The sequence below is a fragment of the Theobroma cacao genome, chromosome 6 (genome assembly GCF_053813885.1).
Source record: "Theobroma cacao isolate CCN51 chromosome 6, ASM5381388v1, whole genome shotgun sequence".
In the NCBI taxonomy this organism is placed as follows: domain Eukaryota; kingdom Viridiplantae; phylum Streptophyta; class Magnoliopsida; order Malvales; family Malvaceae; genus Theobroma; species Theobroma cacao.
The window spans coordinates 8,437,970-8,454,314 of record NC_142644.1 but is presented as its reverse complement, the minus strand read 5'-3'; the positions used below and the strand labels follow the sequence as shown (position 1 = coordinate 8,454,314).

Here is a 16,345-nt window from a genome sequence, read left to right as displayed (position 1 = left end):
TGCTGAAAACCCGAAAAGGGCAGCTCGTACCTAAAAGAGGAGGCTCATGCTGAAAACCCGAAAAGGGCAGCTTGAGGCCGAAAAGCAGGAAGTTAGAATGGAATTTGAGGATGTCAACCTAAAGGGAACACAAGATGGAGGTAGAAATACACAATGAATGGAGCTCCACAATTTCACAAAATAGGGGAAGCTAGGGAATCTGCAACCTACAGATTTGCTCAAAGCATCAATCAAGGACAATTCTTGAAGTCGAATATCAGATTGTTTTCTCTTAGTGGTCTGAGTGTTCATTATTAAAGATCTAATGTTTGCCTTGAACTATTTGATTCCTCATATATGAAGTTCTTCTTCGCCTTTTTATTTTAACTCTTTCGTTATTTACCATCCCATGATTCACATAGTGATTGTCATAGAAATGAATGATAATTGGTAAAAGAAATAAACTAATTAAGCAAGAAATTACACTCATTGTTCAGCAAAAGACTTAATGATGAAAAAAGGAATGGCAGAGCCCTGAACCTAAGGCAAAGTCAGATGTCAAAAGAGAGGGTACTTAGAGAAAGTCTGGAGTTACCTGAATTCTACAAGAGGGAAGAAAAAAGGCAAAGAAGATCGAAAGTTGCAGTGAAAAATCGGATGAAGCGAGAAGGTCTTGGAACCTTAATGAATCATAAACATGAAAAGCATTCTATCATGTCAATCATGCATACATGCCTAGCCACGCACTCGACAAGAATCAAAATTAATTCATGTCCCAAGCGTCGAAGGTAGAAAGTCACTCAACCTAAAGGGTTGAGATTGTAAAACTTTGATGGAAGGATTTGAGTTTTTTTTTCATTTTATGTTAATCCAATTAAGTTAGCATTAAAGAATTTAAATCGAACCTGTTGTGAGATAGGTCGAGCCTAGATTAAGTCTAGAAATTTCAATTTTAAATCAAACATGTTGTGAGATAGGTCGAGCCTAGATTAAGTTTAGGAATTTCAATTTTGTTTAAATCGAACCTATTGTGAGATATGTCGAGCCTAGATTAAGTCTACGAATTTCAATTTTAAATCAAACTTGTTGTGAGATAGGTCGAGCCTAGATTAAGTCTAGAAATTTTAATTTTGTTTAAATCGAACCTGTGGTGAGATAGGTTGAGCCTAGATTAAGTCTAGGAATTTTAATTTTGTTTAAATCGAACCTGTTGTGAGATAGGTCGAGCCTAGATTAAGTCTAGGAATTTTAATTTTGTTTAAATCGAACTTGTTGTGAGATAGGTCGAGCCTAGATTAAGTCTAGGAATTTCAATTTTAAATCAAACCTGTTGTGAGATAGGTCGAGCCTAGATTAAGTTTAGGAATTTCAATTTTGTTTAAATCGAACCTGTTGTGAGATAGGTCGAGCCTAGATTAAGTCTAGGAATTTCAATTTTAAATCAAACCTGTTGTGAGATAGGTCGAGCCTAGATTAAGTCTAGGAATTTCAATTTTGTTTAAATCGAACCTGTTGTGAGATAGGTCGAGCCTAGATTAAGTCTAGGAATTTTAATTTTGTTTAAATCGAACCTGTTGTGAGATAGGTCAAGCCTAGATTAAGTCTAGGAATTTCAATTTTGTTTAAATCGAACCTGTTGTGAGATAGGTCGAGCCAAGATTAAGTTTAGGAATTTTAATCGAATTTGTTCTAACATGGGTCAAGCCCAGATCAAGTCTAGAAATTTCATTTTTTTAAAATCGAACTTATTTTGAAATAAGTCGAGTCTAGATCGATTTGATTAAATCAATTGGCTTCGAGATAAGTCAAATGCGGTGTCTACGTCTTTGCACTATTCTTGATTTTCAAGAATGTACAAAGAGGGGCAAGTGTAGACACCTAAAAATAATAATAATAATAAATAAAAAATTTAAATTATAATAAAATAAAATAAAATATAAAAAAAAAAGGTATGGCTGGGCGTACGCCCAGCCATCCTTTCCCCAACCACCATGAGTAATGGGGCTCTGGCTACCAACTCTTTGGTGCCAGAGCCCCATTACCGGGTTGTCCAAATTTTTGGACAACCCCATTTTTAAAGAAGAGGAGAGAGCAAACCAGAGGAAGGGGGGGGGCCACCTGCAAAAAGAAAAAAAGCCAAAAAAAAAAACTGAAACAAAAAAACCAAGAATTAACCCCAAAAAAAAGCAAGAAAAAAAAAAGAGGAAGAAGAAGAAGAAGAGAGAGAGAGGTGAGAGGTCAACGTAGGGAAGGAAAGAGAGGCGCCGGCGGTGGGAGTGTTACGCCGGGGAGAAGAAGGAGAAGGAGAAGGAAAGGAAGAAAGAAGAAAAAGAAAAAAGAGAAGAGAGACCCATAGGGAGAAAGGAGAGAAAGAGAAGGAGAAAGAAAGAAAGAAGAAGCCAACGGGGAGAAGAAGGAGAAGGAGAAAGAAAGGAAGAAAGAAGAAAAAGAAAAAAGAGAAAGGGGACCCGCGGGGAGGGAGAAGAAAAGAAAGAGAAAAAGAAAAAAGAGAAAGAAAGGAAAAAAAAAAGAAAGAAAAGGAAAATAAAAAAAAAAGAAAAAGCAAGTTGACCAAGAAACAAGACAAGAAAAAAAGTTGTGGGCTCTTGAATTCATCTGGGTTTCGTCGGACTCAAAATTAGGTAAGTTTTGCATTTTTTGTTATTTGGGTTATTATATTATTAGTATTAATTTTATTAGCATTCAATATAGTTTTTACAAAAATTATAAATGTATTTATAAAATAATAAATAAGAAAAAATATATTTAAGAAATCAAATAAATAATTAAATAATAATAATAACGATAACAAGAGTAAGTAAATGGGAAGAATAAAATAAAAAAAGAGAAAGAAATAGTTATATTATAAATATATTTAGATAGTTGTAAATATAATATACATACAAAAATACATGATACAAATATAAAAAAATATATAAAAAAATGAATGAAAAAAATGATTATTGAAGAAATTCTACCTAAGAAAGGCAAAGAGTTATTTTTTTTTAAGTGGATTTTTTTTCAGGATGCAAAGTTCGAGACGGATTTTCACCGAAGCGTCGGGATAAATCCAAACTCTAAACTCCAATACCCGTTAAGTCAAATAGTTGTTGTAAAAAAAATAATAATATATATAAAAAAATTTATATAATGTTGCATTTGAATTTAAATTAATAATATTAGTTAATTAGCTTAAATAAATATTACTAAATAAAGTTAATTTAATCGTTTGGAAAAATTAATTAATTGTTTATTTGATAAGTTATATAATCAAGTTGAATGTTAATCAACAATGTTAATTAAAAGATATGGATCTAAGAAAAAAATGAAAAAAATAATAATAATAATAATAAATAAATAATTCATAAAAAAAATAAAAAAATGACAAAATAAACATATAAATAAGGTGATAAATTATTAAACACATAATTGGACGAATTATGAACCGCTTAATTCAATAAACGCGTGCATGTAGACATCAGTATCTTATCCTGTCATAGCACGCCACATTTATCTTGCAAATGGCGCAGAAATCCCGATGATGGGATTTCCCCGAGTAGCTTGTAGAGACGAGTTCTTCCGGGGATATCTCTAGGTGAAGAGAATTTCGAGACTTCACCAAAGCGTTGGGATAGTCTTCGAATAATTTTCCAATAAAAGATTACCGACTCCATCATTTAAAATAAACAAGTCATGACATCATTTTACACTTGCATCACGTGCATACGTAAAACCAAACAAATAAAAACTCTCAGTTAGTCAATTTAATAAAAAATTTAATTAATAAAGTAGGGATTAAAACTAAGAAAAGGCCATATTAAGATAACTTAAGATTAAATGGTACCGTTCGTGGAACGGGCGCCACAGAGGTGCTAACGCTTCTCCGTGCGTAACCGCACTCCCGAACCCATCTCTAAAAAACGTGGACCAGTTCTCATTCTTTCGACGGACCTAAAATTAATTTAGGACTTCGTCGATTAAGAATCAGGTTAATAGGTGACCAATCACACCTTAGATAAAAAAGATTGGTGGCGACTCCTAAACGATTTAATATTCGCCCGCGTCTGACGGACGGGTTCCCGGACCCGCACGTTACGACAAAATGATGAGGAGTAAAGAAGTTAAGCTCAATAAATGAAGACAACAAATGCTCAGTAAAGAATAAAAAGTGATTTTAGTGCTTGAAGCTTTGCTCTTTTGTTTTGATTTAATTCCAGAGTCTTTTCTCTTCATAAATGTGGCTTCAATTTATAGTATGAGAGCCTCTTGGAGTCGTTGATGTGCATTTAATGCAAAATAAAGCCATTAATTGCTAGAATTTCACGCTCAACAGTCACATGTATCGTTACTTTTATTGAGCTATCGATACTTTTGAGGCAGGTTTTTCAAATCTCACATAGAAGTATCTATACATCTTTATGAGGTATGAATACTATTACCTTCATTTTGGGATTTTGCTTTTAAGTTGAAAGTATCAATACTTATAGACAAGGCATTGATACTTTTACCTTAACATATAAAATTTTAAATACTACCAAAAATGTATCGATACTTTATTCAAAAGGTATCAATACTTTTTGCTTGTCAAGCATGAGGTATTGATACTTTATTGAAAGTATCTATATTTACTACGTAAACTTCATTTTTTATGACTATTTTGAACCTTTTGTTTGAATAAACGCTTAGCCATTTCTTTTTGATATTTCAAGGGTTTTAGGCGTTGTCAAACTTTCTTTAAAGACTTGAACTTGTACTTTTGATCATTCATTTTGTCATTTCAAAATTAGGATCAACTATAAAGCTAAATGGCTTTTCTTTCTTTTAAAAACAAACCAAACAAAAGGAGAAAAAATTTTGAGATATAATGTGTTGATCGAGATTTGGTGCCTAACTTGATTTAAGACATGATTACCAGTATCTCATTTTTTTAGAAATTTGTTGTATTAAAGTAAGAATTTGACTCTATTTGTAAGAGAGCAAGTGTAGGAAAACACTTGTGCTAAAGTATTGAGTTTGGGATAGTTCATTTTGTAAATGCTTGATATAAGTTGCTAATTCCTAAAATTTGAGTTTCAAAATCCTTGACAAAAGTTGTCAAGATAGTAGGCGTAGATCAAGGAGGATTAAACCATTATAAATTACTTTGTATTGTCCAAACTTTAATTACTTGGTGACCTACTTTTTTATATTTATTTACATTTATTCTTAAAAATTACACTTTTATTCATAGTTGTTAAATTGAGATCTGTATCATGTGTCAAAATTTTATTTTGAGTATCAAATATTGCATCGTAAAATAAGATAAAAAATTTTAAAATTAATTATAAATAATATGTATACATGTAAAATAAAGAAGAAAATTTTAAAAATGTTATATTTATTAATAAGATTTATATTTGATGCACTATACATTATCAAGCCACCAAAATGTGAGTAAATTCCAAAAAGCCTCGTAAAAAAACTTTAAAAAGATATTTTGGTCCCTCTTATTTCAAAATAATGTTTTTAGTCGTTTAATTGTTAACACCGATAGTCAACAATTAAAGAAATTATATTTAATACTTCATAAATCATTTAGGACACAATAAAAAGAATCGGCTCATGTTCCCTTCCAAAACTTAATAAAATTCACTCTTATATTTAATAAAATTCAATATTTGACAAAGAAAAAACTTTAAGCTTAATAAAATTCTAGAACAGGATTTATGAATGCGGTAATTTATCTCATTTTGATACTTAATAATATTCAATATTTGACAAAGAAGAAAAAAACTTAAAAGTTTTTATATATATAGAATCAAGTCAAAATCGTTTTACGTCACCCTAAATCCTAGTTTGAAAAAAATCTTTAAACAAAATTGGTAATAACGTATAAGAAATTAATCTCTTGATTCAACAACATCAAATTTGAAATATCCATCATTAAACAAAGATTTACTTTTAAAACTTTCTTCTCAATGAAAAAAAAAATTCTCAAACTGTTGGAGAAATAAAGAGTTTGATGATAATAAACTTTACCTCAAAAAAGAAATTTATGGTTTTCAAGGTAGATACAGCTTCAAATTTTTAAGCCTTCAAATCATAATTTTTTAATTTTTTTTATTAAGGTTTTTGAGAGAATGATGAGCAGATTTTTTAAAAAAGAGAATATACTTAAATTAAAAAAAAAAATATGAAGAGTATTTATGTTTTAAAATATTTATACAGTATTAGATCTATTTTTTTTTAATTGTTGATTAACAACTTTAGCAGTTAAGGGATAAAAAATATCATTTTAAAACAAGAGGGACCAAAATATTTTTTTCAAGTGTTTTGAGGGGGATTTTTTGGATTTTACCCACTAAAATGTGTCATCTCATTAATAAGGTAAAACTAAAATTCATTAAGCATTTAAATCTAAATATTAAAAAGTTTTTAACATTTAATGAGGTAAAAAGTTTAAAAAATTTTACTCTCTCTAAACTCTATTTCCCTTATCTCAAAAGCTTTTGTAGATCTTTCACGCCTCTCTCAAAAAATCTTTAGGATCTTACTTTTCTTCTTTATGGTTTAAGGCTGTTTTTGTTTTCTTTTGAGTTTAAAGTGCAAAGCGGAAAAGTAACATTCCCCTCAAACTCTTCTCTTGTTTTCTTTAAACAATCAAAAATTTATTCAAGTTCGAGTTACTTTACATGTGATTGATTGAGATTTGAGATCAAGAGAGAAATTTTCAATTTAAAGTCTTCAATATATATTCTTGTTATCAATTTTCAGTTAGCTACTTTCGTAGGATCATAATAGGTATTACTTTTTTATATATTTTATAATGGAAGAACTCATGGATTAATTTAATAATCTTAATTCCTTAAAATATGAAATATGCAAGATTTTCATTTTGATTAGTTCCTATGACCATTTGAAATTCCACTTGCTTACTTGAGTACTGGACATAATTATATGTTATACTGCTTCTACAATCACCCAGATCGAGATCTGTTAGAAACAAGTAGAGATGATAATAGTGATGTATGTGTGAGGACTAGTTTCATGATGAGAGGAAAACAATAGATGAGAGGAAATTGGAGAGAGAAAAAAGAATTTCTCTAAAAAATTATTAATATTTAGCTTTAAGTCTTTAATGAATTTTAATTTTACCTCATTAATGAAGTGGTACATTCTGGTGGCCTCACAGTATATAAGAAGCTATACATTATCAATGTGTTAAATATGAATCCTTATTAATAAGATTAAGGAATGTGTGACTTAAATTAAAGAAATGGTTACTTTTTAATTCAAACTCTCACCATGTTCCTTAATAGTATATATTTTTAAATAAAACATGCATTTTATGTTAATTTATTAACTAAAAGTCAAAAAATTGTGACATGTTAAGGATATATAGAGAGGTGAATTTGATTTTGCATATTTAAATTTTTTTATCTGTAATCTAAATTTTGAAAATTATAACTTATAAAAAATAATTTTTCATATTTAAATTTTAACACGTAAATCATACTTATAAGTACCGTGTTTATCGAGCAATACACGTATGTATCAATCCGTGCCATTTTTGGATGATGTCTCTGCTGCTTTCATTCGTTTCTTAATCTTTTAATTCTTATAAAGTGCCACGCACCACTTCTCTAACACGATACAAATTTGAAATTCTAAATTAACCCATGAGCAAATTCCCAGAACGCAATAAAAAGAATTGGCATGAACGAATACCATGAATTCAATGGCCAAATGAAAAACTACTCTGTAACGTCCAAGAATCCTGTAGGCATAAACTAAAATTTCCATTGATCTAACTGTCAATACTGCTCATTGAAAACTACTAGACTTACAAATTCCTTATTTTCAGAGCTGTCGCAAGCTCCGGCCGCAATTGTTCATAAAATCCCTCCCACCCTATTAACACAATACAATCGGAACTATAGTTCAAACAATACAGCAAAATTTTAATTGCATGCTTTTAGCTGGCCATTATCTATAAAACAAGAAAAATATGGTGGAAATATTGCAGCATAAAAATGTTGATCATGATGATAGGTCTATGGGGTTGTGAGCTTCAATATCTACGTGCCGAATACCAGGAACAAGTTCTTGGATCTCCTTTTCTAGCCGATCAACTTCACTTCCTAAAGCAGTGACTACTTCCTCACCTGCAAAAGAAACTCCTTTCTTAGAAGCAGTAAAGGCATTCAACGTATTTGCTAGTTCATCAACTTGCATACCATAGTTTGACATGATCTTTAGCAATGCAGAATCATCTTTCTCCTTTGCAGCTTCTCGAAACTGTGTACAACCAAATTCCAGTTGTCAATAGCATATTGAAGCACAAAATATTAGGATAAACAATTTGCCAGAGTTAAAAATTTAAGATGCTTCCTGGTTAGTGCTCTTCCCTGGCAATACTGCCCACTTCCAAGTAATATACGACTTTCTTTTGAGAAGAAATAAAATCACTAAAAGGCACTAAGGAGTTGACATCTCGAGAACAAGGCAAACATTTAGAAAACAACCCAACTAATGTGTAACTTATGCATGCACAAGCAAAAAGTGGCGTGGCGTTATTACAACGGTAAAACTTCAAACCATAAAACAAAATAGTTCTTAGCATATTGACATTCAAGGATAATAAATAAAAGATGATATTCACAATTATAAGTGAAAATTATGTAATAATTTAAGTTTAATATGTTCCCAAGGACAACATTTCATTTTGTACAAGTTCATATACAAAAGGAGTTGCACTTTAATAATTGATTTTAAAAGCTTATGCAACAACACAAACGCAAGGAAAAAATTCATGCACACAAGACAAACAGGTCAATCAGTTTTAATGGGCTAATACTAATAATTCTACATAGATAACGGCAGAAACAAATGAACAAGCAATGCCTTGAAGATGAAAAAAGAAATTGGAGACTGAAACATTAACCTGTCTCGCCCACTCCTCACGTCCAGTTCTGTGAAGATAATTTTGCACAACCACCACTCCATTGAAATCTGTAGCATACAACTAGTCACCATCAACTAACATTGTCACAGCAATACAAATAAATGCCAAAACGTTTCAACTTGACAAATGCCAAAGATTTATTTTGGCAGGCAAGATCTAGCATTAATTCTGTGCTAAAACCCTAATGTCCATGATTTATTTGGGTACAAAGATACTTATCCTGGCCTGCTGCTCATAAATCCAAGAATATGGACATCCGTATGAACTTTTTTTTATAATTCTAGCAAAAGAACAACACAGCCATGTTCATCACTTATTAGTACAATAAAGGTGTCATTGATAAGATGGATACAAAATGCATCTCTTGCTTTCCATACTTGTATTGCACAAGATGAAGGAAATTTGCCTAAAATATTGAAATACAAAATGATATTAAGAAAACTAATGCTAAAAATAATCTGCAAAACAGAGAAGGCTGTGTGAGAAAATCACCGATCTCTGCCTTGAATCGGAAGAAACCAGGTCCAATCACCTCACTTTTGCAATCATATAAAGCATCTACAACCTGCAAAAATTCCATGCCCCTCGAATTTTTCAAAGATAAATATGAATGCAGTGGATTTCAAGTTATATAGTAGTGTAGTAGAGTAATACCGGGTCATTCTTTAAGAAATGGAGAACCTTCTGCATATCATGTTCATCAATTGCTCTCCCTATCAAGGCATGCCGGTTCCGCTGGATGAGAAATATGGCAACCTGCATAAGTAATATACTTCAATTAGATATACCACAAACCAAAAAATGCTTGAAATTATTACAATAACCCAGCCTTTGACTTTTAACTGGATTCTACCCACATAATTCCACCCTCCCTCCCTCTTTCTCCCACTCTTTAACACACTCACATGTGCATATGCACAATGTCTTCTCTCAAAGACAATCTGTCCAAAATGACTAAGCATTCCCGGAAATCATCTCCAAACTATTGCCAAATAGTCATTGCATTCGACACCAACTCAGGTTTTTCCACTTTCACAATGCCAAATTCCATGCATCCCCACACATATCTTTTGCCATCAATTAATTCTGAGGATAGATAAAATCAATTTTGAAAAAAGAAAACAGTGCAGAAAAGATGGTCCTTTTGCAAATGAAAGTTCTATATTACACTTAATCCCAAAAAAAGAAACAGCTAAAATTATGAAAATAATTTATTGTCATTCCACATTTATCTTATTATTGCATTCTTGGGTATTACAAGACTATATGTGAAAACAAAATTGACAACATATGGGCCCAATGCAAGGCAAAACACAGCCACACATGTATATTTTCGTACATATTAATCATCCATTAATCTTATTTCAGCAACCTAAATCTTAATCAAATCATTTCATGATTCATCTTTTCACAATTTCATCTCATTAAATGAGAATTTACAAAAGCCAGAGTTGTTAAATCCATTAAAGCACACAACAGTCTTATCTATTTTATGTAATTGAAAAGACCTTTGCAAATACTTCTACCAAATTATCCATTTCATAGAGGACTTTCCAGCCAAACATAAAGCCGCAATTATGGTCGTGCATTTTTTTTTTCTGCATTCCTAAATATGGCATAAATCACAAATCAAATCCTATGTATCACCTTGCCAGAAAAGAATTAGCCTATATTCTTGGTCTTATTGTCTCCCTTCATACTTGATAGCACGATGCTCAAGCACACCCTAGTTCTCACTAAAAATTCATAAAAGATAACATAGTACATTTTTTTAGCAACACATGAAACACTCTAATTAATCTGAAGCATATCACCTTAAAATCCAGATATAATGGTCCACAAAGCTGTGAATATGTCCTTAATTTAAGAGATGGCAAGCTTCTAGTTCAGACCAAACAATACTTATGAACTATGAAATAGTAGCAAATACTGTCCTGCATGTTCAGAGTTTGCTTGTAAATAACAAGCAGTATTTGTTGATGTTCAACTAAGATGTAAAAAATTCAGGGGCAAGAAGTATTACATACCATTCCAAGAAGGTTGCCGACTATAATGGAGCCTATGGGATCATAAATTGCATTCCCAGTTATATTCACTGCAACCAGCGATGCTGCGGCTATAGCAAGACCAGTTACTGCAGCACCATCCTGCGATAGTTGACATAATCAATTGTAAAGCAATCAATAAACAAACTGCAGTAGGTAGGAAAAATTGCAGCAATCATTATGGTTCTTATAACTTTTTTTATAATTGAATCAAAGAGAAAATTGGTGCATATAAGCATCTGCACACAAATTATAACTACACAAGTCAGAAAATAAAGGGAATGTGGGAAAAGATAGAGCATAGAGGTAATGCAGTCAAAACCATCCTTGAATTGGGCAGAAAAGAGGATGAAGAAAAGATGCCAGGAAACAAGCACAAGCCAGGCATATCAACAATTTAAGTAACAAATTTTCAATTAGACATCCAGTTGACAGTAATTACCTTCAGATCCTTTAAACTCAAGCAAACCCTTAAATGTTTTGGAGCAAGGGGCAAACAATTCATCAATCACTATACCAGGACTGTCCAATTAAGCTAAAAAACCCTTATATATCAAGCATGAGATTTAAACCTAACGGGGGCCAGAATGCAGAGCACTAGGGATATTATAATTAGAAACTATAGAATTCTTCTTATGAAAATGCAAAATTATTTAGTTTTTATGTAATTTTCGTTCTTCCACTGTATGCTAGTTTAGCTCTGTTAAAGAAAATGGATCAAGAGAAGGAATTTACAAATAATTCTTCCCATCTAAGGCTGCCTGTTCAATTAACCACGGCATGTACACTGATATTTACACTATAACCCACCAACGACTGACAGTAAGTAAGATTACATATAAAGCCCTTTAAGTTGCGTTGCTGAAGAAGCCAAGTTGCACACGTTCTGCACATTGCATCATTAGACTAATAAAATATTTCTCATCTTCCAAAGGAGACTGTTCAATCAAAATAAGAACACGGAAAACTCCAATAAAATTATTCAACCAGCTCACCTGCATGTACAATACCAAAATATTCCATAAATCCCACAAATGCTGCGGTATTTCTCAGTAGTGCAAAATGTGCCTGCACCAGGGCATGTGTACCCCTGGCTAAGCGAATGTGCAACATAGCGGGAGATTAGTGCTAGTGCTTCCTTTCTTTTCTTTATTTTTATTTTTACCTTTGCAAGGCTGAAGGGTGAAACATATAAAATTAAATGCTTAAATTAATTAATGCTATAAATTGCAATGAATTACATAGGTCTACATTAGATTCTTGTCCTAACTAAATAAGAAGATCTATCCATAGGTTTAACTAACTTGGTTCAAATATAAGAACTCTACAAGGCAATAAGCTAAACTAAGACATTATTTCAAGAACTTATACCATCTCCAATCTTACTGCTACAGAAACTGAATATCTGAAATTCATTATCACTCTTTAAATGCTGTTCCAAAATTCTCACCTTCACATTTAACAAGTTCAATTCCTAAACAATCAAAAGTGCACAAAGGCATAGTGAATTACCTCTGTCATGACTGCAACAGACGTAGGATCATGGCCACGCCAAACATAGTCTCTCACTTTCATTCCCTCTGCTGCTGCACCTTTCTTGACAGCTTGTATGGCAACAACAAGAGAAGCACCTAAAGAGAAGATAATAGTTTTAAGAGGGAAACCTGAGGACCAATGGATTAAGCTAAATGCAAATTTTCAGACAACATAATAACCCACAATCGTAGCTCTCAAAGTTGTACCTTCAATCATAAATGAACCACCTATCACCAAAGCTGCATATTCAATATTAGCCGGGGGCTGAAGAAGACACAGAATATAATAAGCAGCCATTTGTCAAAGCAATAGCTAGAAAACAGGAATATAAAATGACATCATCAATTACATGTGATGTCCACAAGTTTTGAACTCCATGAACAATTGTAGCGCCAGAGCCAAGACAGAATATGCCAACAGCAGATATCAAGGACCAAACAAATCTTTCCTTGGAATAGCCATAACTGACAATAAAAACAGAAGAGGTTTCAGCATATCATTAAAAAAATATGAACATGCATCTTTTGTTTACAAATAATTCTGCGCATGGAACAAATATAAGAATAGGCCAATATAAAAGCTCATCTAATTCAGTTGCAACACAATATACGATATTAGAAATATAATTTCTTAACTTTCTACTCTTGTTCGGAACAGCAACCAATTCAATTTATATACTTGAGTTCTTAAAAATCAAGTGATGATAATGTCAAACTGGAATTTCAAAAATAAATAAATAGATAAATTTATTTATTTAATGGCATAGTTATTATTATTGTACGATACGCGATACGCACCGTACGGTACAATACTCATAGAAAACGATACGTATCTATAGCTGTATCACATTTGATCAAGTATCAAAGTGTATCGTAAGATACGCAGTACGTTTCTTATGATACAAGGGCATATCGTACGATACAGTTGATACACTTTTTATAAACTTATATTTAATTAATTATTAAAAATTTTAATTTTTTATTATCTTTTTAAGTTAGAACACAAAAAATTATATTTTATGAGTTTCAATTTTTAGATTTTAAATAAAAAATACTAAATATATTGAATTCCCTTTTAATTTTAACATGATAAATGTTTTTAATTTTTAATTAATAAATTAATATGTTAAAATGTATATTTTATTTAAAAATCTATATTATTAAAGAATATGCTGAAAGTTTAAATTAAAAAAAAAATTATCTTTTCAATTTACATCCTATAATCTTCATTTCAATTAAAATATATAATATTTTTCAATTTTTTCCTTTATTTTACATATATAAATCTTATTTATAATTAATTTTAAAATTTTTTACCGTATCTTATGATATGATACTCAATACTAAAAAATGAAATTTCGATACACGATACGTATCTCGATTTAACAACTATGTTTAATGGAAATTTTCAAGAATGAGGCAACCAAACTATGCAAAGGCACATCAAATATCCATGAATGATCCAATACTGGAAAATCACAGCAGTAGGTAACCAAATTACTATGATAGCAAAGGCTGTTTGCATCATGGAAAAGAGACTTACGGATGCATAGCATCTGGTGCACGCCTTGAACTACTAAGACCATAAGCAAGCAGCGCCTACAATGTCAACATGGATTAGTTTCTCTGCATTCCATAATCAGTAAATTTAGTTATAAAGAAAAAAATTAGTATCAAGGAATTAAATCTAGCCTGATGATGACAATGATATCAAGAAAGAAAGACAGAGATTTAACTACCTGATTAGCAAAATCAGCAATTGAATGAACCATCTCAGCTAACATAACATGGCTAGAAGTAGCTAACCAGACCCCAAACTTGAGAGAAAAGACAAGGAAGTTGCACCATAAAGCAGTTGTAACAGCTCGTTGACTAGAGGATCAAAGAATTAAGGCAAACAACAAAAGAAAAATGATTATAAGCTGAGATTTAGTGGCAAATCAATTGGAATCTAAGCATTCAGGAATGCATGAGATGGAAACAAAAAAAAAAGCACGAGCTACTTATAACGAAATAGAGTGAGTAATTTGATTTTTTTTTTCCAATTTTGAGTACACTAAATTAAAGTGGTTGCAACTATATGTCCGTTGAGAAAATATATTTCTGCTTTTCACAACTAAATTGCTCCCTTAGGCTCCATATGGTTCTTGCTTTTTATTATTTGCCAAAAAGCAAACACCAAAAAGCTAAAAATTAAAATTGCAATTCTTTTGGAAATTGGGGAGCAAACTACAAATTGTCACTTTAATATAATGCAATCATTTTACTTTAATACACAAGCTTTTAAACGACCAACTACATTTACAAACATACACATAAAACCCGTAAATTAACAGAAGATTGAAAAAAACCGAAAAAAAAAAAAACAAGCTACATGTGCTGATCATTGATTTCAATCTTCTTTATTTGTTTAGCCCTTGTAAAAAAGCCTGCAAAAACATCCACATTCATTTCAAAACAATTTCCAAAGAAAAAGAAATTACGCATCTTCAGATAAAAGATAGTTCTACTTACTTCGATAGGGAGAGTAAAATTGTCTATGATGCTGATAAATGATGGGATCATTCTCGGGCAATACAAAACCCAGCAAAACGAAACGTCTCGAACTATTCACCGAGGAAAAACCTCTGACTGGTCCGATATTTGTATAAGATCTAAATTGAAAAAAGCCCTGATTGTGGGGTATCAAACTGGGTTCCAAAAAAACTAACTGGGAGAGATTGCTTAACGATGAGTTGATACTAACGGAGGAACAAGTGTACTTTGAGGACCCAAGGAGGCGAGAAACGACACGACACGTCGTTTGCATTTACTTGGATTGCAAATTTCCAGTAGAGTTGAAGTTGAAGGGACGAGCCCTCTTTGTGTTTTTCTACGTCAAAGCTAAACCCATTTTGGGGGTTTAGGGTTTAAAGAATGGGAAAGTGGTGAAAGGGATCTTCTGGTTGAAGCAAGGTAAGGTTGGAGAATGGAGATAAAAGAATAGATGCTTCGACACTTTATTCACAGAAGCATGATATCCCCCTCTTCTCTTGTTTGAATTGACAGCTGCTGCTACTTCTTTGAGTGCAGAGAAGCAGCTGGAAAAATGAGATTCCTGAATGAAAATGGGAGGAAATAAAAACGCACACATACCGCAAAACAAATAAACGTAGTATTAGTAGTACAATTTTATTCTTCTGTATTTCCATATCCTTTTTCAAGTTGAATGTCCATTTACTTTAGAATAATTAAAAATAATAATATTTACTTTTGCAAATTGAAAAATATTTTCAATATTTTTTTATTGAAATACTAATTTTAGATGGAAATCCTTTAATTTTTATATAATGTTGAAAATAAAATTTATAAAATAATGAGCAAAATATTTTATTTCTTATTTTTTTTGCGTCATTAGATGTTTAATTTAAAACAAAAATTAATGCTTATTATGTATATTTTTATTATTAGTACTTTTTTAAGGATGTACACTATATGACTTGTAAGGAATACATATGACCCTTAATGAACCATGTATAGGTATATGACTTGTGACAAATGTCTCGAAACTCTTGGCACTTTTGGCTCTCATTTGTGATAATTTCATCGTCATTGACCTTTGATCTCTCCTAAATCATGTGATATTTCACTATTGCTTATTATTTTCCCTAACGCAGCACGTTATTAACCAATCTTAATGCTTTCCTAAGCTTTATTTGTCGCGGATGTTGGCATTACCCGTTACTACACTAGCCTTTTTCTCGATCCAGGCTACTTGATGGATCTGTTTTTTGCTGTGCAACATTAGGCTCCCTAATTGTGATTGTCCCTTGAGTCCAGTCACCACGTTTGTTGCCCAGATC

At 31.7% G+C, this 16,345-nt stretch overlaps 1 protein-coding gene across 2 annotated transcripts; it reads right to left on the bottom strand.

Annotated features, from left to right (window-relative positions):
- Positions 1–7,740: 7,740 nt before the first annotated feature.
- Positions 7,741–15,649, bottom strand: LOC18595632 (Cation efflux family protein). Of its 2 annotated transcripts, XM_007023678.3 has the most exons (13): positions 15,018–15,646; positions 14,878–14,932; positions 14,243–14,375; positions 14,047–14,102; positions 12,854–12,968; positions 12,711–12,768; positions 12,481–12,599; positions 10,951–11,070; positions 9,578–9,679; positions 9,416–9,488; positions 8,903–8,970; positions 8,196–8,256; positions 7,741–8,123 (listed from the first exon to the last, which is right to left on the bottom strand). In XM_007023678.3, exons 1-13 carry the CDS (start codon positions 15,310–15,312, stop codon positions 7,999–8,001), a joined length of 1,380 nt encoding a protein of 459 aa, XP_007023740.3. In that variant the 5' UTR covers positions 15,313–15,646; the 3' UTR covers positions 7,741–7,998. The 2 variants fall into 2 exon arrangements, with proteins under 2 accessions (XP_007023740.3, XP_088663872.1); XM_088807746.1 differs by lacking the exons at positions 7,741–8,123; positions 8,196–8,256; positions 8,903–8,970 and adding an exon at positions 8,979–9,203 and having other exon boundaries at positions 15,018–15,649.
- Between the last annotated feature and the right edge of the window lie 696 nt (positions 15,650–16,345).